Raw genomic sequence first — 24161 nt, 5'->3', positions numbered from 1 at the left:
CACCCAGACAGACAAGCAGGCAGAGCCCCGCTGAGCCCCAGCCAGGCAGCCGTGGCCTAGACAGCCCCAGTTGCCTGAGGTCAGGGAGGGGTGGCCTCCCACCCTACTTCAGGAGGCAGGCCTCGACCGCCCCAGCCTCCCTCAGATCTCCTTGCCCAAGGTCCAAAAGGTTATGCACACACTGCCCCCAACATACCCTCGCACACACAGCAGATGACAGAGTCCTCAGAGGGAAGGCTGATCTAACAGCATCCATGACTTGCTGGGTGATGGGTGAGTTTTGGGTGCAGAACCTGCTGAATAAGGGTCTGGTCCTTCCCCCTCTTTCAGCACCCCTGTCCTAGCTCACCTTAGGCTCCATCTCTCTGCTTCACTTCCTGTTCCCAGGCTCACTTCTAAGATTGCAGGAAGCAAGAGACACAACTCTCACTGAGCAGATGGTGCCGGAAGATGGAGTGAGACCCCCAGGCCTGCCCCTCTTCCCTCATAGCACACCATCCCCAGGAAAGTGGGACTTTGAGGAGCAGAAGGTGCCAGGCTCCAGAGCACAAGGGTTGGGCCCCTCTCTCCCAGGGAAGGAAAGGAAGGTGAGAATCACTGACCTGAGAAGTTTCCATGAACTCTGGCCATGCTGGAGAAGGGGGAGAGGCCTGCACAAGCAGGCAAAGCACAGGGGAAGGCAATAACCTCTCCTAGTGGTTTCCTTACCATAAATTTCTAATTGGATCTGGATCCAGTGGTACAAACAGACACACAGGACCTGCCTGAGGAATGAGCAGGGCTGGGAGCCACATGCCACCAGGACTTTAGAGGAATTAGGGGCGCTGGTATCAAGGGACTCAGGCCCTGGTCCCCTGGGGGACTGGTCTCAGCGAGGGGAGGCGTTTTACCCAAGAAGGAACCCGAGGCCAGGCCCATGCCCGCTCCTTCTGACTCCCAGCACAGGAGTGCCCTCTGTTTACAGACGAACTGTGACTGTGGGTAAGAGAGAGAAGGGGTCGTGGTTGATCCTCAGAAACAGCAGGCTCCGTATCCCCTGCTGCTGATTCAGCCACGGCCCCCACCCACCTCACACACCTCCCTCCCAAGCTGATGGGAACAAAGAGGCTGCAAGTTTCCAGTTGTAAAAGTCGGGGAGGAGCGATCAAGAACAAAGATCAAGGCTTCGGATTTTCCATGACACTTGTGCAGGGGCGGGGGCACCGAGCCTTGCTGAACTGTCTGGCTCAGTTCCCATCACCGTGCCCTCTGGGAAGCAGGAAGCTGCCACCTGGGCCTAGGGCAGTGCCAGGCTCACCACCAGCATGGCGCCCTCTGCTGGGGCCATCTGGGTAGGAGGCACACTCACTGCTCTGCAGAGCCTCCTGAACTCTGGGGCCTCAATCCCAAGTCCTCCCAGCTCTCTAAGATCAGACAGCCTCAGAGTTCAGGAGCTCACTGCACCTAGTGGCCCCCTAAACCTGCACCCCTGTGCAGAGGTCAAGTGACAGAGCATAGGAGGCGTGGACGTTGGGTGGGTGGGGTTGAAGGGAATTCATCTGTAGGAGGTCAAAGGGCAGTTGGGCTTCCCTGGTGGCTCAGCTGGTAAAGAATCCGCCCACAGTGCAGGAGACCTGGGTTCAATCCCTGGGTTGGGAAGATCCCCTGGAGAAGGGCATGGCAACCTACTCCAGTATTCTTGTCTGGAGAATCCCATGGACAGAGGGGCCTGGCAGGCTACAGTCCATGGGGTTGCAGAGAGTCAGACACGGCTGAGCGACTAAGCACACAGACTGCAGCTGGGACTGGGCTGCCTCCCATAGTGGGGCCAGTCTCCGTGGCCCCCGCCTCCACTTATACCCGACTCTCTCAGCCTCCAAGCAATCTGGGACTGGGAGAGGTCCACCCAGTTAAACACATGATGGTATGGCATGGAGCCCTCGTCAACTTTTTAAAAATGTCAGATAAACCCATGTATCCAGACAGGGAGCGTCCTCCCTGTACCAAAGTATAGTACCAAAGTACAGAAAGTGGAAAAACAATAAGTAGATTCTGAAACCATTTTGCTAAAAATAATTAGACTTCAAACCACTGCACTTGGATATCTGTATTTAAATAACTAGTGACTCAGATGGTAAAGCATCTGCCTGCAATGCGGGAGACCCAGGTTCAATCCCTGGGTCGGGAAGATCCCCTGGAGAAGGAAATGGCAACCCACTCCAGTACTCTTGCCTGGAATATCCCGTGGACGGAGGAGCCTGGCGGGCTATAATCCATGGGGTTGCAGAGTCGGACACAGCTGAGCAACTTCACTTTCACTTTGAATGTGCTTAGAAGGAAGCATAGAGAAGTAAATGTCCACACTTACGCCCGGGGTCATCTGGATTAGAATTAAAGGAAAGAATTTCGTATTTGAATTTTTATGCTAAGCATGTGTGTGTGTGCTTAGTTGCTCAGACGTGTCTGACACTTTCTGACCCCATGGACTGTAGCCTGACAGCCTCTTCTGTCCTTGGGATTCTCCAGGCAAGAATACTGGAGTGGGTTGCCATGCCTTCCTCCAAGGGATCTTCCTAACCCAGGGATCAAACCCGGGTCTCCTGTATTGCAGGCAGATACTTAACTCACCCGAGCCATCAGGGAAGCCCCCGAGTGTGTATAATTTTATAATTAAAAAAAAAGATGAGGGTGGGGGAGGTGGGTTAGAGCAGTCTAAGTATGTAGACAGAGTTGGGCACACGCATAGACGTGCCAGGTGTGTGCACACACTCACACACACACACACTCCTGGGCGCATGCTCACACCAAGCACATCTGGCCCACCAAGGAGGGCACACCTGGTAAATCTGGCAGAATCCTGGGTGCACGGCTGGCTCAGGCGCTCCCCACAGACCCAGGCCCCCTGGCTTGCGGCTGGCAGGGCCCGAAGCTCTCTCTAGGCACAGGCCCCATCCTCTTGCGTCCCCAGCCTCCATTTACTCCACCTCCCCTCCCCGCCCAAGCCCCCCAGGCCTCCAGCATTTCCTGCCAGGTATTCACACAGCAGGACCCTGCCCAGTCAAGGGAGTCAACAAATCCAGGAGAGGAGCGCATGGCCTGGCCATGAAGATGGCCTCCCCCTCCTCTGGGGCCCTGGGGCACCCATCTCCAAAACCGGGGCTGTCCCAGGGTTTCCTTCGGATCTCGATTTGATTAAGAAACCACCTGGGCCTCAGCCAGTCCAAATGTGATCCTGATTCTGCCGCTTACATGTTGGGTGATCTTGGACTAAGGTTATTAAAACCGTCTGAGCCTCAGTTTCCTCATTTGTAAAATGGGAATAATGAGGTTAATATCTATGAGACGAAATGCTTCGGAAGACAAACAAGGAAATGACGATCAGGTGTCAGGATCTGGCTCCCTCCAGGGCAGAGAATAGGGCTGTGATCAGGGAAGGACACAAGGACCTCTGAGGTGCTGGCAGTGCTCTGATTCTGGGCTATGGGAACAAGGATGTTTAGTTTAAAATTATTTATTAAACTGTTCATATACGTATATATTCAACAGATGCACGTGATGTTTCATAAAAAGAAAAAGTGTTTTGAAAAGTTTCATATTCAGCATAAATGTAAAATAATATGAGCAAGTATAAGGTCCCATTCTCATTCACACTCTCTGAGGTCAGGGTTAGCTGTGTGGCAAGGGTGACCTAACAAGTGGAGATTTCATTTATAAACCTAGACCAGTGCTGTTTTCTTTGCTAGGGGAGGCCTGGGAGGGCAGAGGTGCCTAAGAGGTGTGGGTTGCTGTAGTTGCTGAATGGTTGCCACTCAAAACTAGCCCATTCTTCCCCACGGCTCCTCTCCACCACAGAGGGCTGAGAGCTATGCACACAGTGGCCCAACCAGCTTCCAGGCTGGCATTATCCTCGCCCCTGCAAAGTTCCCTGAACCCCAGACAGCCTCCTTTCTTCACCCAGCTGCCACTCCGCATTCCTCAGCAGCATGGCCCCTTCCTTGGTCCCCAGGCCCACCACTTCCTGCTTCACTGGGGTCCTTCCTCGTGCCTGGAAGGTCTGCCCCTCCACTTCCCAGCCTTTCCTGGCCCTGCTCCTAGCTCTCCTAGACAATGAGGCATTCGCTGCCACCCCACAGCACCCCAGGGCTCCAAGGCCAGTCTGCACAATGGCGTCCCCCCTGTGCTGGCTCTGACTCCAGTAGAAGGCTCCCTCGGGAGGACTGGGCATGGAGGCAGGGCTCCCGCTGCCCTCCCAGGCCAGAGACGCCATGCTGGGCCACAGCACCCCAATGGCCCTCAGGCCTGAGCCCACCCTGCCATCAGAGGCCACAGGAATTTCTGTGGGACCCGGCCAGGGCTTCTGCCCGGTGACCGTCAGCTCCCTACCCCCCATCTAACTTGCTCCCTGTCTCTTCCTGACTTGGCTTCTGTTCGACTCTGTGATTTAGTTTGTCTCCCCTCCCTGATTTTCTGTGGGCCTCTGTCTCCTCCATCCTGCCCAGCCAACACAGGGGCAGCAGGAACCTTCTAACTGCATTGCAGGGGGGGGGGGGGTGGATGGGGGGGGGCAGCCCCTGGGCTTCTGACCCTTGCCCCCAGCCTGAGCCTTTGCTGGCTCCTCTGGGAGGTCTCCCCACCTCACAGCACCCCCCCCCCCGCCCCCAACAAGGTGAAGAGAGCCCAAGGGCCTCAGTGGTAGAGCCGAGCTGAAAGGGAAGAGGAAGCTGATGAAACTGGGGTGCAGGCAGATGGAACTTCTGTTGTTAGGGGAATGAAGAGCAACGGGGTGGGGGGCTGTCTGAGGTCTTGTGTAATAAGAGCTAAGAAGGAAGTTGAGTTCTGGAGGAAAACAGAGCCTTGAGTGACGTAAGAGTGGGTTTCTGGGATGAATTCTGATACTACGTTCTTCTTGGGGTCTAACCTCAAGCCTGCCTGCTGCAGAACTAGCTCTTCCCCATCTGTTCCTTTCTTGCACCGTCAGAACCTGTGCAGGGAGTAACGTGAAAGCAGGAACAGGAGGTGCTTGCAAAGGGTAGAGAGAGTCTTTCTCGTCAGCCTGTAAAGCCACCAGGATGTCCCCTCCCCACCCCCAATCACCTGAAGCTCCCCAGTCCTTGGCACAGCCCAGAGACCATGCTGGAGGCAGAGGCCACTCCAAACCATGTAGACAATCTTCCTTTCATGACCTTATTTATTATTCTTTTCCCACCTCTCCACCCCTTCCCCACCAGCTGCTTAAAATATTTTTCAAACAGAAAAATCCAACCACAGCTGGAAACCAACCCTAAAGTTAGTCCAGAACGTGGGAGCTGCCAGGGAAAATTGCCGGAGCTCAGGCGGGGTTGTGGGAGGCAGGGCCTCAGCCACGGAGGCAGCCCGGCTCTCTGGGGGCCCCAGAGGGACAGGAGACCAGGCAAGAGGGCCCTCGGGTCCCATCACCATTCCACACAAGGTCAGTGAAGACTCGTGGTGGCCAGGCCCTGGGCTGGGGCCCTGAAGGGACACAAATCAGCTTAAGTAAAGGGACCTCTCCTTAAGGAGTAACAGGCTTCAGGAGGGGGTAAGGCACAGGCCCTCCAGTGACAACAAGAGCGTACGCTTAGAGAGCGTTTCCTGCGTTCGAGGTCCAGGCCTAAGTACTTTTACAAATGTGGCTCACAGCCCTATCAGGGCTTCCCTGGTGGTCCAGTGACTGAGAACCCACCTGCCAATGCTGGGGACATGGGTTCGATTCCTGGTCTTGGAAGAGTCCACATGCCACAAGGCAGCAAAGCCCATACGCCCCAGCTACTGAGTCTGCGAGCAGCAACTACTGAACCCTGCACACCCTAGGGCCCACGAGCCACAGCTGCTGAGCCCGAGGGCCACAGCCACTGAGGGCCTGCTCCATAACAAGAGAAGTCACCACAAGGAGAAGCCTGCTCACTGCAGCTAGAGAAAACCCAGGCACAGGTGCCAAGACCCAACACGGCCAAATATTTACATGAAATGTTAAAGTCCTATCAGCCCTGTGCAGAAAGTACTGCTGTTCTCCTCATCTTGTAGAGGAGAAAACCGAGGCACACAGAAGTTAGGAAACTTCCACCCACCATAGCACTATAAAGGCTAGAGCCAGAATCTTGGCCCAGGGAGCCAAGAATCCATGCTCTCAGTGCTGTACTGTGCCACCTCTGTACGTGCAAAGGCAAGGCAAGAACCCCATGAGACATAAAACAAGCTAACATGAAAATTCAGAGATGGTCCCCAGCAGAGGGTCAGAATCAAGGAGGGCTTCGTGCAGGAGGTCGCACAAGCACCACTTCTGGAAGGAGAGTGGGGACTTTGGGCCTTTCTCAGTGGCAGGGGCAGAAGGTATAGAGCAGAGAAAGCTGAGGCAAGAGCAGACAGAAACGGGACGCAGGGGACCCGACTCCCAGCATATGACCCCCATCACTCGAGAGGCCACCCCCACCCCTGCCCAGTGCCCAGAGAGAAAGAATGCATAGCTGAACCCAGGCCTGGCCACAGTGACCACGGTCTGGATTCACCCTCCGTCTCTCCAGCATCCCAGGCTGTGTTCTCGCCTCCCTCTGACACCTCCCATCCAATCCTCTCACCCTTCCTGTTTGTACTGGTCCCTTTGCACACCTGTTCACAAGGGTGGGTGAGAGGCCAAAACTACTAAAAATTCTCTATAACACAAATGTTTGGTGGCATTTAATTTAGACCAAAGTCACCAAGCTATCTTGTGCCCATGCAGCCATGTGGCCTCAGGACCCCAAGAGATAGGGTGGCAGGTCCCTGGGCTGGACACCCCTTCTCTCTGCCTTGCCTCCACTTATCTCTGAGGCCTCTTCCAGTCACGGGGTCTGAGCCTCAGTTTTCTCTCTGGATCTGTTTGGTGTGTTGTGTTTCAGGACTGAAGGCCTCGTGAGCACAGAGTACTCATCTCTCTTCTCCATCCCTAAGGCTTGCCATGGAAAAACCAGCTGGGTGGATGCTCAAGGCTAATTCAAAGCTGTCGGCATTGGCCAGTCTCCCGCGCGCCTTCCATGTAAGCTTCTAAGAGCTTGTTGGTACTGAATCACCATCACCGTAATATCTGATAATAGCTGCCGTTTACTGAATGCTTATTGCCTGATGCACAGTAATCTAGAAATGTCTCATGGATTAGCTCATTTCATCATTTAAACAATGCTACATATGGTTGGATGGCATCACTGACTCAGTGGACGTGAGTCTGAGCAAACTCCAGAGGTGGTGAAGGACAGGGAAGCCTGGTGTGCTGCAGTTAGACATGACTTAGTGACTGAACAATATATCGGGAAGCTGAGGCCCAGAAAGGGTTAAAGGCGGTGCCCAAGGTCACACTCAGGTGCAGGGCTTCACAGGGAGGGAGGGGGCACCCGGAGGGCAATGACTGTGTTTTGTTCCTCATTGTCTCTGCCCCAAGTCCCTGCAAGGCTGGCCTTTACTAGCACAGGAGAAGTGTGAAGACAAAGCTGTGAATTCTAAAGAACTGCCTCCTGTCCGGGAATCTGTGAAAACCACCTGCCCCAGGCCCATGCAGTGGAGGGCTCTGAGTCCTTTCTCAGCTCTGGGCCAGCTCGACTCCAGTTGCAAGGACCTACCTGTCCCAAGGTGGGCCTCGCCTGGGTGCACGGAGATCCCAGGATGGGCAGCTGGCTCCTTCTGGTCCCACCAGGCAGGCCAGGCCCGGTCAGTGCCAGGCCTGTTGCTGAGGCACTTCAGCTTTGGGTGGACTCCCCTCCTCGGATCCTGGCTCCTCCTGAATCCTTCTGTGGAAGCTGCTGCTGCTGCTGCTGCTGCCAAATCACTTCAGTCATGTCCGACTCTGCGCGACCCCATAAACGGCAGCCCACCAGGCTCCCCCGTCCCTGGGATTCTCCAGGCAAGAACGCTGGAGTGGGTTGCCATTTCCTTCTCCAATGCAGGAAAGTGAAAAGTGAAAGTGAAGTCGCTCAGTCGTGTCCGACTCCTAGCGACCCCATGGACTGCAGCCTACCAGGCTCCTCCGTCCATGGGATTTGCCAGGCAAGAGGACTGGAGTGGGGTGCCATTGCTTTCTCCTTCTTCTTCTGTGGAAGCAAACAACCCCAAACCTCTGCCGGTGTTAAGGCTGATCCTCAAGAACCGAGGGCCAGGCTCCTGGGCCTCTTGCGCCCCCTGGTGGAAGGAACAAAGTAGTGCCTATGCCTGCAACTGCTTTGTGAATCCAACCTTCCCTTTTCTCTCCTCGCTCCATCCTCTCTCCTCTCCTCACCTTCATTCACTCACCCTTGACTGCACGTCCACTGGGGGCTGGGCACCTGCCGTGAGATGGGGATGCATACCGTGTCCTGTGACTGTGACACTGTGCTTGTCCTGAGGTGCTCACCTTGTACTCACTTAAGTCGTTCCCTCATCCTACACACAGCTGCGGAGCTTCTACTCTCCGCCAGGCTCTCCTCCAGGCGCCAGAGACGCCACCTCTCCCCACACGGAATTGACAGTCTAACAGGACATTCAGCCTGGTTAACAGAGGGTTATAATGGAGAAAGCGCAGGCGCTAGAGAAGAGGCGGATGTGAAGACAGCAGCGCTGACGCCGAGCAGCGTGTGCACGGGGGCGGCAGGAGAAGACCTCAGAGTGACATCTGGGCTGGGCTTGGGTGGCTGTGTGGGATCTCTCCGGGAGTAGGACAAAGGGGGTGGATTGGGTGGGGCAGGGAGGAAAGATTATCCCACACAAAGAGGGCAGAACTAGCGAGCACATAGAGTCCCGGCATGTTTAGGGAGCTACAAATAGCCTGCTGTGGTCAGAGCGTGCGGTTAGAGGGAAGAGGGCAGCAGTAGAGTGGAAGGGCCTTGCAAGCTGTGGAAGGGGTTTGGGTCTCTTCCTGCAGCCTGTGAGGAGCCACCGAAGGTTTTAAGAGACAAGATGATACCACCACGTTCGCATCTTATTTATGGTAATTAATTAATTAGGATGTGCCAGGTCTTAGTTGCGGCAATGTAGGATCTTTTATCTTAGTTGCACCATGTGGGATTTTTAGTTGCAGCATGCAGAGTCTTAGTTGCTACATGTGGAATCTAGTTCCCTGGCTAGGGATTGAACCCACGCCCCTTGCATTGGGAGTATAGAGTCTTAGTCATTGGACCACCAGAGAAGTCCCTGCATTTTATTTAGAAAAGGACCACTAGACCAATGGAATGTGGGCTATAAGAGCAAGCACCAGGGGCTCGTGTACTCCAGCTGGGTGACATGGATTCACTTCTCCAAGCTGCAGACTCCTCATCCATCAAAGGCGGTAATGATGCCCCATCGGCAGAGCTGTTGAGGGGACCAGATGAGACTGTGTGGGTAGCGCCTACCCCAGTGCCGGACACGTAATAGACACTCAGTAAACGATCATGTTTTTTGAAGTCAGAAAGCCTACTAGGCAGGCTATTACAACTGCTTAGGCAACAGATGTGGAGGACTGAATCCAACCACCAACCATAGAGGGATGAGGAGTGAGAAATGGAGCACTTCCTGCCCTATCAGTAAACAAGGATGTCATAGTCATCAGCAGTCGCAGCCCTCCAATGTGACTGGCGAGAGCCCTAAGGGCACTCAGGAAGGAGGAGAATCCCTGTGATCCTGCAGACATCAGGACTGCAGACACTCCCTACGGTGAGCCCCAAGGGAGCTCAGGATGTGAAAAAACAGAGGATACTGGCCCAGGATAGCTGGGATGCTTATGAAATGAATTTCAGTGAGCCCAGACTCTTGCATCCTCCCATACTTAGAAAAGCACTAATTTCCTTAACTTGGGATATCTGATTTTCTTCAATTAACAATAATCTTCTGAAGTCCAAACTACCAATCCTTAGCAAAACTTCTATATGATCTGTCTCCTCCCCTTGCCTCCTTGGAGCAGTTCTCTCAGGGTTACTTGAGATGCTGCCTCCTGGGTTTTGAGTCCTAAAAATCCCCACCGAATAAAGCATATAATAAAGTCATAACTTTTAGGTTGTGATAATTTTTTAAGTCGACAGGAGGGAAGACACCCAGAGCTTTTTCAGACAGTTGGCTTTCAGGATGGGGTTGGATGTGGATTTTGTTTCTCTAAGGACCTCTTGGAGTCCATCTCTGCCTCCTGCCCTCAGGCTCTCTCTGGGGCTTCCTTATTCCTATCACTTTCTTAGGGGGTGGCGTTGCTTAGGGGTGTCAATTCCCAGAGGGGAGGGAGGGCCATGGAGTTTACATTACGTGTGGATAGCACACACATCAATGTGACTTAGAGAGTGCTCATCTCAGGTCATCGTCAGTGGAGGGACTTTGGCAGTTATAAGGATCAAGGCCCCCACAGCCATTACATAGATCCCGGGGACAGTTGTCAATAGGCTTCAGGGGCGGGCATTTGTCTCCTTCATCTGCAAGTCCCCCTACAAGAGAGTCTAGCTTTGTGTGCCTTTTAAGATGTCCGTTTGTGTTTTGGTTTTCCCTGTATTTCTGTCCCCTGTTCCATTTAGATATCAGCCCTTTGGGGCTCTTTGATTTCTGTGGGGTAGAAGCTTTCTTAAAAGACTGCTTTAAGACTATTCCTTAATCTGTCTTTCATCAGTGGCTCAGTGATTGAGCTGAGAGAGATAATACTAGGTGTCCCTGAGGTGCTGTTGGGAGAGAGAAAGGAAAAACAAGGGGAGGGCAGGGAGAGCTGGAGCCTGCATCAGTTGGGGAAAGTGATAGGGGCAGAATGAAGGGACAAAATAGGTGATCAGTTAACCCCACTGCCTGGCTGCGTGTGTGCTCAGCCGTCTCTGACTCTTTGCTCCTTTATCCGTGGAATTTCCCAGGCATGAATACTGGAGTGGGTTGCTGTTTTCTTCTGTTAGGTAGGTAGAATAGGGAAAAGGAGTCCAAAATGGCATTGGCTAAAAGACAAGGAAGGGAAAAGCCTGCGAAAATGGAGCAAAAGAAGGTCCGAGGACCGGAATGAGGACCTCAGGTAAAACAAACAACACTCCTGGCTGCCCAGTTTCCACAGGACAGGCCCAGGGAGAGAGAAACGTATAAATAGAGGAGCCAAAGCCAGCTCTCTCTCTCTCTTCCCACCCCCACCCCGCACGCTGGGGCGCTCTTCTCTTGTCTTTGGATCGACGTGTCCTCACGCCTCAAAGATGGATTTTCCTGCTATCTTCTAAATAAAATAGAGCTGTAACACTGAGCTATAACACTGATTTGTCTAAGAGCTATAACATGGTCCATTCAAGACCTAAGAGCTATAACATGGTCTATCCAAGACCCAAGAGCTGTGACACGCCTAGGGGGCTTTAATATCCATCACTCCGAATCTTTGTTGTGACGAGACAAAAACCGAGGAACATACACTCGTGTGACACTTCTCCAGGGGACTGTCCCCACTCGGGGATCAACCCCGCATCTCCTGCGTCTCCCGCACTGGCAGGATTTTTAACCACTGTGCCACCTGGGAAGTCCATGAATCCCATTAAGGGACTGTAAGTAGAAAAATATGGGAGACCCTGATAAGTTAATGATTACTCAAAAAAGCAGGTTTGCTTAACCACAAAACCAAGCAGGCTTGCTTAGCAACAAAACCATACAACAGAAGCATGGGACATGCCCCCAAACAATAAACAAAGGTGGCGAGAGACCCACATCCTGCCCAGTGAGCTCAATAAGTTAATGATCCCTAGGACAGGTTCTGTGCACACAAAAAGCAATCATTTATGGAAAGGTGACTTTTCAAAATAAAAAACCCTCATTGTACTGAAACCTGAAAATATTTTTCCAAAGTGCTATATGGACAGTCCTGGCCTGACCATACAGGGACAAGTAAATGTCCCTGCCTGACCAGGGGAGGAACTGATGATGGAAACGTGCCGTCTGCTCAAGAAAGACAAAGAAGGCCGTTCTCCACCCTGCCCCAAACCCCCCACTTTTCCTTTGATTATAAAACTGTAGCCCAGTGAGTTCTTGGGACACAGCATTTCTCACTTGCCTGCTTGTAAGCCTGACAAACATCCTATTCTAATAAATCACTTCTTACCTACCACATTGCTCTCGCTGAATTCTTTTCTGCACCGAGGCATAAAGGACTATGGTACCAGAGCTCTTCAGAGCCCCGGAAGCGACATCAATAGGTTTTGAAAGGACCGCCTGCAAGCAAGCCCACTGACAAGGCTGTGAGGCTCTGAGACCCCTGCCCTGGGTCTACCCTGTGCACTGGGCATGCTGAACCCTGGGCATCAGCTGTGCCAGGCAGAGCAATGATTCCCAGACCCCGAGAAAGCACTAACAGCCCCCAAATCGGAGGCCTGTGGAGTGCTGGATGAGGAGGAGAAAGCATGCCATGGTGGGCCGAGTGTGAGAGGCCCTTCCTGCCCCTGCTTCCTGACTCTAAGAAGCAAATCTGTGGGGCTCTTGAGACATCTTGGGGAAGAGAAGAAGCCTTGATGACCAAGGAGATTAAATTCTGTGCCAGTCTGGGTCTCCGAGTTAGATTTAGGTTGGTTCCCCAGCCCCCTTTTTTAATAGTGATCTTGCAGAAGCAGCAGCAGTGAGTAGTAGCTTGAAGTGAGATCTTAGTTCCCTGCCCAGGAATTGAACCTGGGCAGCCTGGATGAAAACGAGGAATCCTAGCCACAGTACAGCAGGGGCTAGAGACTAGAAGCAAAATTCCCCTGGCCCTTGCCTCCATTGAAAAGTGCATTGCTCAAGGAGGCAAAAACTGTAAAAATAGATTAAAAGTGTATTATTAGAGACACAGCACAACAAATGGGAGAGTACACAGAGAAACAGCTTGTTTAGTTAAGACAGAAGCAACACAGAGATACACACCCAGAGAGAGAGGTTGGGCGTCCCTCTTTGAGAAGGAGAGCGGTAAAGAGGTGGTTAAGTCATTTATATGGGGAGTCTTTGCTTATCTTTGGCCAACTACCTGATTTCTTTTTCCTGACCTGCCCTAGGACCCTCCCCAACACGCATGCACAACTTTTTTCCAAGATGGATTTCAGCCCAGAGTCCTATAGAGGGACCTCGGCATCACTTGTTCTGAGATGATACCCTTCCTTCTCGACGGCCAAGGAGCCTCTCCACACGTGTGCAGTGTCTCCGCTGCCCCAAGAATGAGAAATATGTGACCTCTTGATCTTCTACTCAGGTAGGGCTTAGCCTCTCTCCATCCCTGCCATAGCTGTTATCTTCAAGTGTCCTCAAGAGACAAAGCCTGGCTATTCGACCTGTTTTTGTTGCTTATTTCTAAGTGCAAACAGGAGGCTGATTGTAAATATCTAGCCCTGAGCCCACCTGCTCCTTCCTCAGGAAATGTACACAGGAAACTAGCTGTAAATACCTACCCTGGGCCCATTTATCTCCTGCCTCAATAGGATATCTTTTGTCCACCTGGGTTTCTGGAGGAAGGCTCATACCTCCCATGCAGACAGCACTCAGAACACTATTGGCTGTCCCAGGGTGCACCCCTGAGCCAGGTGAGCGTGGGTCCCACAGTCAGCCTCCTCTGTGCCCTTGGGGATGGAGCTGAGAAGACCCTGGCCTCGCTGACCTTCAGTGGTGTGTGGTAAATTATCAGTTCCTTGAAAGCACAAGCCTCTGCATCCCCACTGTCTTCCCATCAAGGTGGGAAGAGCTCTCTAGGCAGAGCTCCCTGCCTCCAGCTGCTGTGGGCTCAGCACACAGGGAAGCCCCCTCGCCCCCAGATCCCTTTTGCATACAAGCACCCTCTGGGTCACTTCTCTTCCTAGAACAGGCCTGTAAACCTACTTCCTGTGACCATTCTTCATAGGATATAGCACAGTAAAGTATAGCAGAACACTCTTGATCCAGTTCTGACCTTACCACTACGGCTAGGGCAGGCAGCCTCCCGGACTCAGCCTAAAATGGAAATAACAGCTGCTTCCCATCTAAATAAGTGCCAGGTAAGTGGCAAAATGCTCCACTGCTAGAAGAGGTTCTTAAAGGCAAGGGACCATCTTCTCCCTCTTCTCCCTCTAGACCTTCCTAGCGTTACCGAAAGGAATTTGTATGGTGGATCCAGCTGCTCATCGCTCAAAAGCCAATAAACAGGCCGGGTTGGTGGAAAGGACAGTTTGCTTTATTTCAGATGCTGGCAACTGGGGGTTGGGCAAGGGGAAGTTTGTAGACATCTGTCCAAAGGCTGACTGCCCCCCTGCCACTGCCCCTAACAAGCAGGGGGTGAGAGCTTTTATAGACAGGGGGTGGGGGTGGGGGGCTATGTGCAGAAGTAGCACAGTCATCTCTAAGAGTCATCTTTAAATTGGTCATCAGTGGTCTGACAAGCATCATCTTGATTGTTTTAGGTACAGTTAATCTTCAGTTCCAGGGTCAGTTTGTTCCCGTTTCTTTGTGGTCAGTTCTTAGAATTATGGCAGCTCATGTCCTGGGTACAGTCTGGTCATCATGGAGTTATCTTCTCCATCTGGGGTTTTGGTATATATAAGACAGCTCAGAATATTATCTATAGCCCTTGAGAAAGAACTAAAGGTCCTTGACTATGCTTAAGGAGCACATTATTATTATTTAGGTTCCTTTGATTGTTTTCCTTTGTTCCAGCATTTCTCACTTCTCTGATTGAACTTATTTTTTGACTAAAGTTTTCCACAGGCAAAAGGCAGGCAGAGGATATGGGGGGCAGGACAAAGACCATACAGTCCTGCTCCGTTTCACTAGAACTGGACCTGGAATCTTGGAGGGCAGGGCCTATTATTTCTCTTTATCTGAACAACACATGCGCCAGAGCTCTGCACACTGAAATCTCTGAGCTGGAATAAACGCAGAATCCTTAAGTTAAACGGGTTGTGTGCCCCTTAAATCTGCCTGTGGCCACAGTGTCTGCAGCAGTCTCTCTCTACACTCTAGTGAGTCCCCAAATCTCTTTGGAATGTATACGGAACAAGGCAACGGCATGTCTGGTTCCGGTCTGTATTTTTAACAGCAAGCAAATTTTCTTTGGACTTTCCTGGTGGTTCAGCAGTAAAGAACCCACCTGTAATGCAGGAGATGCGTGCTCCATCCCTGGGTCAGGAAGATCCCCTGGAGAAGGGAATGGCAACCCGCTCCAGTATTCTCACCTGGGAAGTCCCATGGACAGAGAAGCCTGGTGGGCTACAATCTATGGGGTCACAGAGTCAAACAGGACTTAGTGACTAAACAACAACGGTAAGTTGTCTCCACTGTGTGAATTAACAAAGGGCACAGGATGAAGAAAGACCCTGAAGAACTCCGCCAGCTTTAAGCGCTCACTTTCCTCCTGCGCAAGGCCTTTCAGGACCGCAGCCACTCGACGCATGACTCCCCTCAGCCTGTGGGGCAGGGGTATGTGATGCACATGGAGAAACCAAGGGACTGGGGGGGCAGGGATCTCTGGTTGGTCCCACTCCACTCCACACACCGCCCCCCCCCCCCCGACACCACCAAGAGCCCCGGTGAGCTCACGTCTGCCGTAACCTCACTGCTCATAACCGGATGCTCAGACAACCTTGGAAGCCAGGCACAGGTGAGAAGTGATGGGTGGCTCTTCAGGAATGTGCTGCCCCATTAAAACAGCCACCCGGATGGCTGCGGCGGATGCTGAGACTGCTCCCCCAGGCAGTGCAGGCCAGGCTCCAGGTGAGGTCATTCCGCAGGCATTTATTGAGGGCCTACCACACACCCGGCTTTGAGCTGGGTGCTGGGGAGACAAGGAGGAATAGGAGGGTACAGTCTGTCCCAGACAACAGACTGTCAGAAAGCCTCAGGGGCTCTGCTGGTTAGCCCCCTAGACCCCCTTTCTATTCCCCAGCAACCTGAGCACCGGTTTCCTCACATGGGCCCAAGCCCTTAGCCTGTCTCCCTTCCTTTACGAAGCATCCACAGCCCTCAATCTCCCCCTGACCTTCTCTTCTGCTACCTTCCTCACCCTCCCTGCTCCTAGGACAGCCTGGATTCCCTCGGCAGTGTCCGTCCATAGTGCGGGCATTAGGCTCACTGCCGCTTGCCCTTGGCAGGCTTCCAGCGAAGCCACAAAGTGAGGCCCCATGTGACTGAAGGATGGGCGCTTCAGATGCCCCAGGTGAATTCCCTGTGAAAGGGGGTCTTCAGATAGGAAAACTGAACTTGGAAGATGGGCCTCAGACAGGCAAAGGGCCTCCCTCTCTCTAAAGGCCTGTGACCTGAGGGCAGATGTTAGAAGATGATAGAAGCCTAAGGGTGGCCTACATGGTGTTTGGGTAAAGCAGTCAGACTGCCTTGTGAAAATCGAGGCTTTCACCTCAACCAGCTCCATGTCTGTATCTTTTAAGACTGCACCCCACTATGAGAAAGACATACACACACACACCACAATCTGTAGAGGTGGGGGTGGTTATTTTTTTCATGTAATGAAAAGTCAGAAGGAAGGTAGTCCAAATGTCATCAGCCACCTGAGCTCTTTTAATCCCTCTACGCAGCCTTCCTTAGCGCACACTTCTTCCCTCATGGGCAGAAGAGATGGCTGCCCCATCTCCAACATCAAGTCCAAACTCCAAACAGGAAGAATAAAGTCAAAGTACCAGTTGAATCTTCATCCCTTATAAGGAGCTTTCCTGGAGGTCTCACGCATCTCATTGACTCAAACTGTGTCACATGGCAAGTAAGGCGGGGAAATGTATTTTTCACTGAACATACTGCTACCTCCAACGAAATCAGAATTGTGTAAACAAGGAATGTAAACCGGTGTAGAGCTTGGAAGGAGAGAAGTGAAGAACAATTTCATGAAGGAGAAGGTGTGGGCCAGAAATGGAAAAAGAGGAGCAATGGCTCCTTGTTGTTTGGTCAGGTTCCTGAATCTTTTCCCAGGTCCATCTGTGCACTTATTATAAAATCCAGTTTTAGCATGAACCCTGATAAATCAGGGCTTCCTTCATAGCTCAGTCAGTAAAGAATCTGCCTGAAATGCAGAAGACACGGGTTCAGTTCCCAGGTCAGGAAGATCCTCTGGAGAAGGAAATGGCAACCCACTCCAGTATTCTTGCCTGGAGAATCCCATGGACAGAGGAGCCTAGCAGGCTACAGTCCATGGGGTTGCAAGAGTCAGACATGACTTAGCATCTAAACCAACACCACCTGATAAGTCACCTTAGCAGGAATCCCAGGCCCTCAAAATTGGATCACCTTCCATATCTGATTGGATTCCTTGTCCTCCTCCAGCCCCCAGGTGATGTCTAATCACCATGGCCTGTCTTTAGCAAGAATCCTGTTAGGTCTGTTTGGCCAGGATTCCCCTTACCCATGATGCTGTCTCTTAGTAATTTTCCATCCACTGACCCTCACCTGCTCCTTGGCTCTAAGTTCCCACTTGCCCTGCTGTATTCAGACTTGAGCCCAGTCTCTCTGCCCCATGGCAAGACCCCACTGGTAGCAGCAGTCCTACACCTATCACTGTATCCCTTCCTTGAATAAAGTCTGCCTTACTGTCTTCAGTGTGCCCCTCAGTGTTTTTCTTTAACATTTCTCACTCTAAATGTTCTGTGGGCTGACTGTGACCAGTAGTTGGCAGGTGGCTAGAGAGCAGCAGGGACATCAGCCTTCCTCACAAGAGAAGGAGACGAGAGGGATGGAGGCGGCACGGAGCTCACAGGTCGCTATTTTCACTCCCCATTGCAGGGCATGCCCCCAGTTCAGAATCTCTGCTCTCCCCAGCATCATCTTCATAATTTCATATGGTTAACGTCTGCTTCGGAGAAGGAAATGGCAACCCACTCCAGTATTCTTGCCTGGAGAATCCCAGGGACAGAGGAGCCTGGTGGGCTGCTGTCCATGGGGTCGCACAGAGTCGGACACGACTGAAGCGACTTAGCAGCAGCAGCAGCAGCAGCAGCAGCAGCAGCAGCAGCAGCAACATCTGCTTCTGCGGCAGGCGAAGGTCAACCAGGCAGTCTCTACAGAGAAACTCGCTCTTAAAAAAGTGTCCTCTAACCCATCATGCGCATGGTGTGTGTGTGTATGTGTGTGTGTGTGTGTGTGTCTGTTCTGTCTGTCTCTAGGGCTGGGGACGCCCTGAAGCAGGTTGAGGGCAGGTTCAGCGATGCATCTTTCTACTCTCAGCATCTTCACAACTCCTGTGCTCAAAGACTAGCTGAGAATGGTTTTGTCTGCCAGCGCCTTCCGCCTCTCTGTTCATCTGGAACCTTCATTCGAACCTTCACTGGAACCTTTCCCGGTGTTTCTGCCGACCGCGGAGCATCTCCACCGGTCCACCAGCTTCAACCCCCGAGAGGCGCTGCTCCCCACCCCACCCCACTCTCCTCTCTGCTGCCCTCTATCGGCGCCGCCAGCTGGGCTTCGAAGGGCGCACGCGCGCTCACGCCGGCGTCCCGAGCCGGCTTGCGCACCGAGTGCATGCGCACCGAGGGCGTGCAGCTCTAAACACCCGAGAGGCAGGTAAACCTGCGGGATCCGGCGGGTGGCAGCGACGTCCGGCCCGGAGAGGAGCTGCCGGGAGTTCGTGTCCTGCAGGTCGGGGTCTTCGGCGTTCGCTCCCGCCTGGGCGACTCTGGTGGGCTCGGAGCGCTCTTTTTGACAAGGGGCGTGAACTGAGCCCGCCTCCTGGAGCTGGGGGCGGAAGAGAGTGGGACTCTCTGAGGCCTGTTATTAATTTGGGGCTTGTTGTTTGTCCGGGAAGGTTTTTTCCCAGCAAGACCCAGAGTTTGCAAGTAGCAGACAGGAGGGGTGAGCCTGGAGTTCGTAGGAGCTGGGTTGCCCCGATGCCCGGGGCGATGAGGAGCTGGGCAGATTGGCGAATGCGGCCCCTGTTCCCCCAGGCTGTGTGTCGAGAGTGGTGGGTTAGGGAGCCCTGGTAGAAAATGAGGGGCCTGCTAGAAGTTGTGCAGGTGTTCGGGACCACACTCGGGAAGGGAATTTGGTCATTTTTGTGTTACACTTTTCTCATAGAGGTGCACAGCCAGTAACACGCACTCCCTTGCCTCTTTGCATCCTAGGACATGACACAAGGCGCACGTCCTGGCCATGGGGTCCCCTCATTCCATCTATGCTCACCGGCCTTTCAGCAAGCGACGGAAAGCAGATGACACTGAGGATTCTCTGGCCGAACGGGAGCAGCAGGAGGCTATTGCTCAGTTCCCCTATGTGGAGTTCACCGGGCGAGATAGCATTACCTGTCTCACGTGTCAGGGGACAGGCTACATTCCAGGTGAGTCTTTGGTGATCACGGTAGAAGATGATTCCTCAAGGAGAGTGCCAGGATGCCCACATGACTCCCCCTCTCCCAGACTGGACTTTTTTCCTTCCAGCAGTGCCACGGTCATAGACCATGCCCTGAGCAGGAGCCAGCTCCGCTGGATTGATAAACTTGGGCAGGTTCCACAGCTTCTCTGGGTTTCCCGATATTTGAAAGCCTTACTTCTCTTCACTTTCGCTCCTCTATTTGTTGTTTCCTTGGGTTGGAACACGTGGTTTGCTCTACATTCTGCAGTTTGACCTACGTTTCTTCATTGCTGACACTCAGGGCCTGGCATGGCTTTGTGGGGGAGGAGGAACAGACACCATCTTGGAAGCTTCTATTCAAGGAAGCAGATAGTGAATCATTAACAACCTAAGGTCTGAAAAAATAAAATGTCAAGTCGGGGGAGAAAAAGCATGCCCCAGACTGGAGCCTGGATCGGGTACAGAATTATCTATCACTCAGTTGGCTCTCAAAAAGTCTTAGCAGTTTAGATGAAGGGTCACAGAGGTTTAAAGCTGATAAAAACCTTAGAAATCATTCAATCCAAAGCCTTCATATTATAGATGAGGACACAATGGCCTAGAGAGGTAATGACTTACCTAAGGCTAGACAGCAGTTCATAACCATGCCTCAGCTCAAGGCCAGGCGGTAAAGCCAGAACAAGATCTGAGATTTCTTCTTCTTCTTAATATTTATCTGGTTGCTCCGGGTCTCAGTTGCGGCATGCAGCATCTTTAATTGTGGCATGTGGAATCTCGTTCCCTGACCAGGGGCAGAACCTGGGCCCCCTGCGCTGGGAGCACCCAGTCTAAGTCACTGAACCTTCAGGGAAGTCCCGAGATCCTAGATTTCTCAGCTTCCGAGTCAGCGCTCTGGCAGCACCGATAGATGTTTTGTAATTTGTAGCCCTCTCTACAGATTTATTTGTTTCTTGTTCATGAGACCCAAAATGTGAAACGGGAATCTTAGAAACAAATAATCCCGGACAAGTGTATGTTGTGGCAGGCTTCTGCGTATGTGAAGGAAAGTACTGTCACATGTTGGATTTATTTTACCAAAATTGTCAATTGTTTCTTTTTTAGAGCAAGTTAATGAGTTGGTGGCTTTGATCCCTCACAGCGATCAGCGGTTGCGTCCTCAGAGAACGTGAGTCATCTGAGTCTCGCCTGTTAATACCTGCAGCAGTCCCTAGTCCTCTTTTTCTGTGTATGAATGCCAGTTCAGTTTTTGAAAATGTTATCTGTTCTTGTAAAATTCCCCACTTCCTTTAATACTTTTTGCTTAAGCAAGATGTCTCTGCCCTCATCGCAGTTTGGGGAAGGAAACGTGAAGCTAGAAACACTCTGAGGGCCGAGGCTCAAGTGAAGGAGCTGAATTGGGAGGAATTGGAGAAGAGGGTGTCCTGGCAGGGGAAGAGATGTTTGTGTCCACACAGCTCCTCTCATCAGCTTCTTTTCCCAGATTGCAGACAGCATTCAGAGGGCTTTGAAAGGCTTCTCCCGCTCTACGCCTTCTTGCCTGGTTTGCGATTCCTGGCCCTGTGCACTTTCTCATCCCTCCCCTCCTCATTCCCGGATTTGCATTTTATCTCAACTCGTTGGGCCTTGATATCTGACTCCCTGCCTTGGTTGTGTGCTTTGTCATTTGCAGGAAGCAGTATGTCCTTCTCTCTATCCTGCTCTGCCTCCTGGTGTCTGGTTTGGTGGTTTTCTTCCTGTTTCCACATTCAGTCCTCGTGGATGACGATGGCATCAAAGTGGTGAAAGTCACATTTAATGAGCAGAGGTCCCTTGTCAGCCTCGCCATCACGGTAAGATTAGGGCCGCCCTTCCTGGGTCGTGCACCTGCAAGTCTTGTACCCAGGACACTTACTGTGTTCCCTCACTTGCACTGATGCAGGCCACCCTGAAAATTAGAAACTCCAACTTCTACTCTGTGGCGGTGACCAGCCTGTCCAGTGAGGTTCAGTACATGAACACCGTGGTTGGGTCGTACACGACGACTAACATCTCCCTCATTCCACCTCGGAGCGAACACCTGGTATGCCTGGTTTTAGGAGCCTGGCCCCGCTGGGCCAGTGAAACACTGTGGCCTCACTCCTTTCCTCTCCCTCTCCTCATTTCTGCTGGTAGGAACTAGCTGATGAGGAAGAACTGACAGGCTCTGTAGTTATGAAATATTAGGGGAAAAAAATCAGCTAAGAATTAAGTGTTACGGAAGCAAGAATATGTAGGAAAAAACAATTCACCAACAATCAAGAAGAGGCCTTAGGATGATCTGGGGCCCATTGACCTCTCAAAAGGGAAGAGGTGGGAAGTTTTGTTAGAGGCTCATGGCCTTAGGATTAGTGACAATCTGGGGGAAGTATTTTATGTGTGATACAAGAATGTGCTCAGGTTCTTGGGTTGCTAGTAATAGAACCATTCTATGTCAAGCTTGCCCGGCCACAGACTGATTCTGTGTCTTGTTTTCAGGTGAATTTTACCGTGAATGCCGAGATGGGAGGACCATATTCCTATGTGTAGTAAGGACAGTGTTCTCTATATGTGTGCGTTTTATGGGATGAAAGGGGTTCAGAGTTGAGCTCAGTTGAGGGGAGCTGGTCCTGCCTAAAGTTCCAGCCTTTTAGCCTGTGGGTTCGCTATCTTGAGATTTTTTTGGAGGATGTGGTATTTGATATATGACTCAAGTGCTCAGATTTCTGAAAAGAGAACATTAGGTCACTAGAAATATTTCCAAACTCCAGCATTTTGTGATGGGCATTAAAAAAAAAAACAAAAACCAAGAAGATAGTGATGTGGGAGGCTGGAAGGACACTGTGGGGACCTGGAACCAGTGAGCCGGGACAGTGCTTAGGCCAGGAGGGCGGGTGTGGGGTAGGGGAAGCACCCAGATGGGGCTGGCTGCTCCTCAGTTTGACAGGGTAGCTCAGCATTCCTGCTGATTCACCTAAACTGACCATTCCTCTGTCTGTTGTTTGGCAGCTTCTTCTGCACGCTACCCTATATTGGAGCGCACAACATAGTGGTCTTCATTCGGTATGTTGCTCATTTCCTTGTGCCCAGGGCCCGGACTGGCGGGCCACGTGAGCTGGCCAGCTTTGCTCGAGAGAGCCTGTGGGACCCACAAGGCAAAGAGGTTATGCCGGATGCACTGTGGGCATAGTCACGGCAGAGCCTTGCTGTCCTTGAGATGCAGTGTCCAGGTCCCTGTCACCAGTCACCAGACTCACAGGAAGCAGTTAGATAAAGAATTTTCTCCATGAGATGGGGTCCAGTTGTGTGATCACTTTAGAATCCTCATGGGACTGGTAAAGAGGAGAAAAGCTTTCTCAAGGCGTAAGCCCAGGGCATCCAGCCAGACTTACTCTCTGACCACGCAAATTACGACATGTCATGGACCTGTAGGGTTATTTTTAGAACCATGACAATTAAATTTGCAAGTGACAAGGGTCTGCTGCAGACATTTGAACTATGACGGTTTAGAGCAGGGTTTTTTAGCCTTGGCACTGATGACATTTTGGGCCAGACGGTTCTTTGTTGTGAGGGGCTGTTCTGTGCATTGTAGGATGTTTGACCGCATCCCTGGCCCTTACCTGCTAGAGGCTTACCTCCTCCCCCGCTCAGCTGTAACAACCCCAAATGTCTAGACACTGCCAAAAGTTCCCTGTGGGGTAAAAATGTCCCCAGCTGAGAACTATTTATTTAGAAGGTCATCTCAGGGCACAGTGTCTCTGGGGATATGAAAAGATCCTCTGACTTCCTGGTTGTGTAACCATGAAGACATGCGTCTGAGACCTGTGTGTTACCGCCTGAGCTTGCAAGAATTTATTTGGGCAATCTCTCTTACTTAATTTGTCTCAGAAACAGAATTAATTCTTCTCGGTTTCCTTTTCCCTAGAACTTCAGTGAAGATTTCGTACATTGGCCACGTGACCCAGAGCTCCTTGGAGACACATCACTATGTGGATTGTGGAGTAAATTCCACAGCCGTTTAGAAACTGCCCTCTGTTCTTCCATGGCAGCACCTGTCAGAGGAGACACAGCTTCTCTTCCCAGGACCTGAGCCCTGTACCTGCCCCAAGTGGTAGAACCAGAGGAGAAACTGGTTCTCTCAGTCCCCAGCCACTTGGGAGGAAGCGTCCTCCCCGTAGCACCACTGGCCTTTCCCAGAACCAGCAGGACCACTCACTGCCTAGCGCCCAGCTGATGCCAAGCCAATAGCAGGCACTCAAAGAAGGTTTGAAGAGTTTGGCTGAGATCTTTTCAGCTGTTTGGGAGGGGGGGGCGGGGTGCCGTTACAAATTGAAATCCTACCACGGTTCTAGGTTATCAGACGACACAATGATACGGAACTAGGACTGCCAGTATAGCTGCAGAAGGGGCCTCTTCACAGAAGAGGCAGCAGGGAGGGAGCATTTGAATATATTGACGAAGAAAGCACAGAACATTCAACCTGTGAAAGTTTTTCAAAAGTTTTTCATCTGTTTGCAAATGCCTAGGAACTTTATTTTAAAAAAAAAACTTTTTTTTTTTTTTCTGTAGAAAGTTAAAATTGTTTTTACTAAGAGTCTATGTGGGTTGTAATTTATCCTCCATCCATTGGCTGGAACATGGATTGGGGAGTTTGGTTAAAAAGAAAATAAATAAACCCTGCTTTTGATTGATCTGTGTCTCCTCTGATTTCCTGGATGTCTCAAGTGGGCACCTCTGGGGGACTGTAGAACAGTTGCCTGCGCAGTGGATCAGCACAGGATGGGGAGGGAAGAGAAGCCCTGTTGTGAGCTCCTGTCACGGAAAGCAGCCTCCTACCAGGGAAGCCTTGCTCTTGTGCGTCCTCCTCTGGTGGTGACAGGCTGTCCTAGCGCTGTTTTAGTGCCCCCTGGAGGTTGGAAGAGGTAGCGCAGTGGTGCCTGAGAAGTGAGAAGCTGCTTCTCTGAGGAGGAATAGTAGTGTTAGTC

General features: G+C 51.8%; 2 protein-coding genes across 3 annotated transcripts in view; one reads left to right on the top strand and one right to left on the bottom strand.

Moving 5' to 3' along the window:
* Positions 1 to 8133, bottom strand: part of VDR (vitamin D receptor) — a 106629-nt gene extending 98496 nt beyond the window's left edge. The window contains exon 1 of one of the 2 annotated variants that reach the window (XM_069580894.1): positions 7587 to 8133. The gene's annotated coding sequence lies outside the window, so the exon portion shown is untranslated. The remainder of the gene's footprint in view (positions 1 to 7586) is intronic. The other variant, XM_069580897.1, reaches the window with a different exon arrangement.
* A 9884-nt stretch (positions 8134 to 18017) lies between these two features.
* On the top strand, positions 18018 to 23867 carry TMEM106C (transmembrane protein 106C). Its single transcript, XM_069580892.1, has 8 exons — positions 18018 to 18474; positions 18957 to 19168; positions 20284 to 20347; positions 20852 to 21011; positions 21101 to 21241; positions 21676 to 21725; positions 22186 to 22239; positions 23102 to 23867. The coding sequence occupies exons 2-8, from the start codon at positions 18985 to 18987 to the stop codon at positions 23196 to 23198; spliced, it is 750 nt and encodes a 249-aa protein (XP_069436993.1). The 5' UTR covers positions 18018 to 18474; positions 18957 to 18984; the 3' UTR covers positions 23199 to 23867.
* The last annotated feature ends 294 nt before the right edge of the window (positions 23868 to 24161 follow it).

This window comes from Ovis canadensis, chromosome 3 (assembly GCF_042477335.2).
Source record: "Ovis canadensis isolate MfBH-ARS-UI-01 breed Bighorn chromosome 3, ARS-UI_OviCan_v2, whole genome shotgun sequence".
Lineage (NCBI taxonomy): Eukaryota > Metazoa > Chordata > Mammalia > Artiodactyla > Bovidae > Ovis > Ovis canadensis.
Note: the sequence above shows the minus strand (reverse complement) of the source record. Positions and strands in the feature narration are given on the sequence as shown.

Bases quoted from the DNA above. Each gene is read 5' to 3' on its own strand.
- TMEM106C (XM_069580892.1), top strand. From the start codon at position 18,985: ATGGGGTCCCCTCATTCCATCTATGCTCACCGGCCTTTCAGCAAGCGA. The intron at 21,012-21,100 runs GTAAGATTAGGG...GCACTGATGCAG, and splicing joins TTGTCAGCCTCGCCATCACG to GCCACCCTGAAAATTAGAAA. The intron at 21,242-21,675 runs GTATGCCTGGTT...TCTTGTTTTCAG, and splicing joins CACCTCGGAGCGAACACCTG to GTGAATTTTACCGTGAATGC.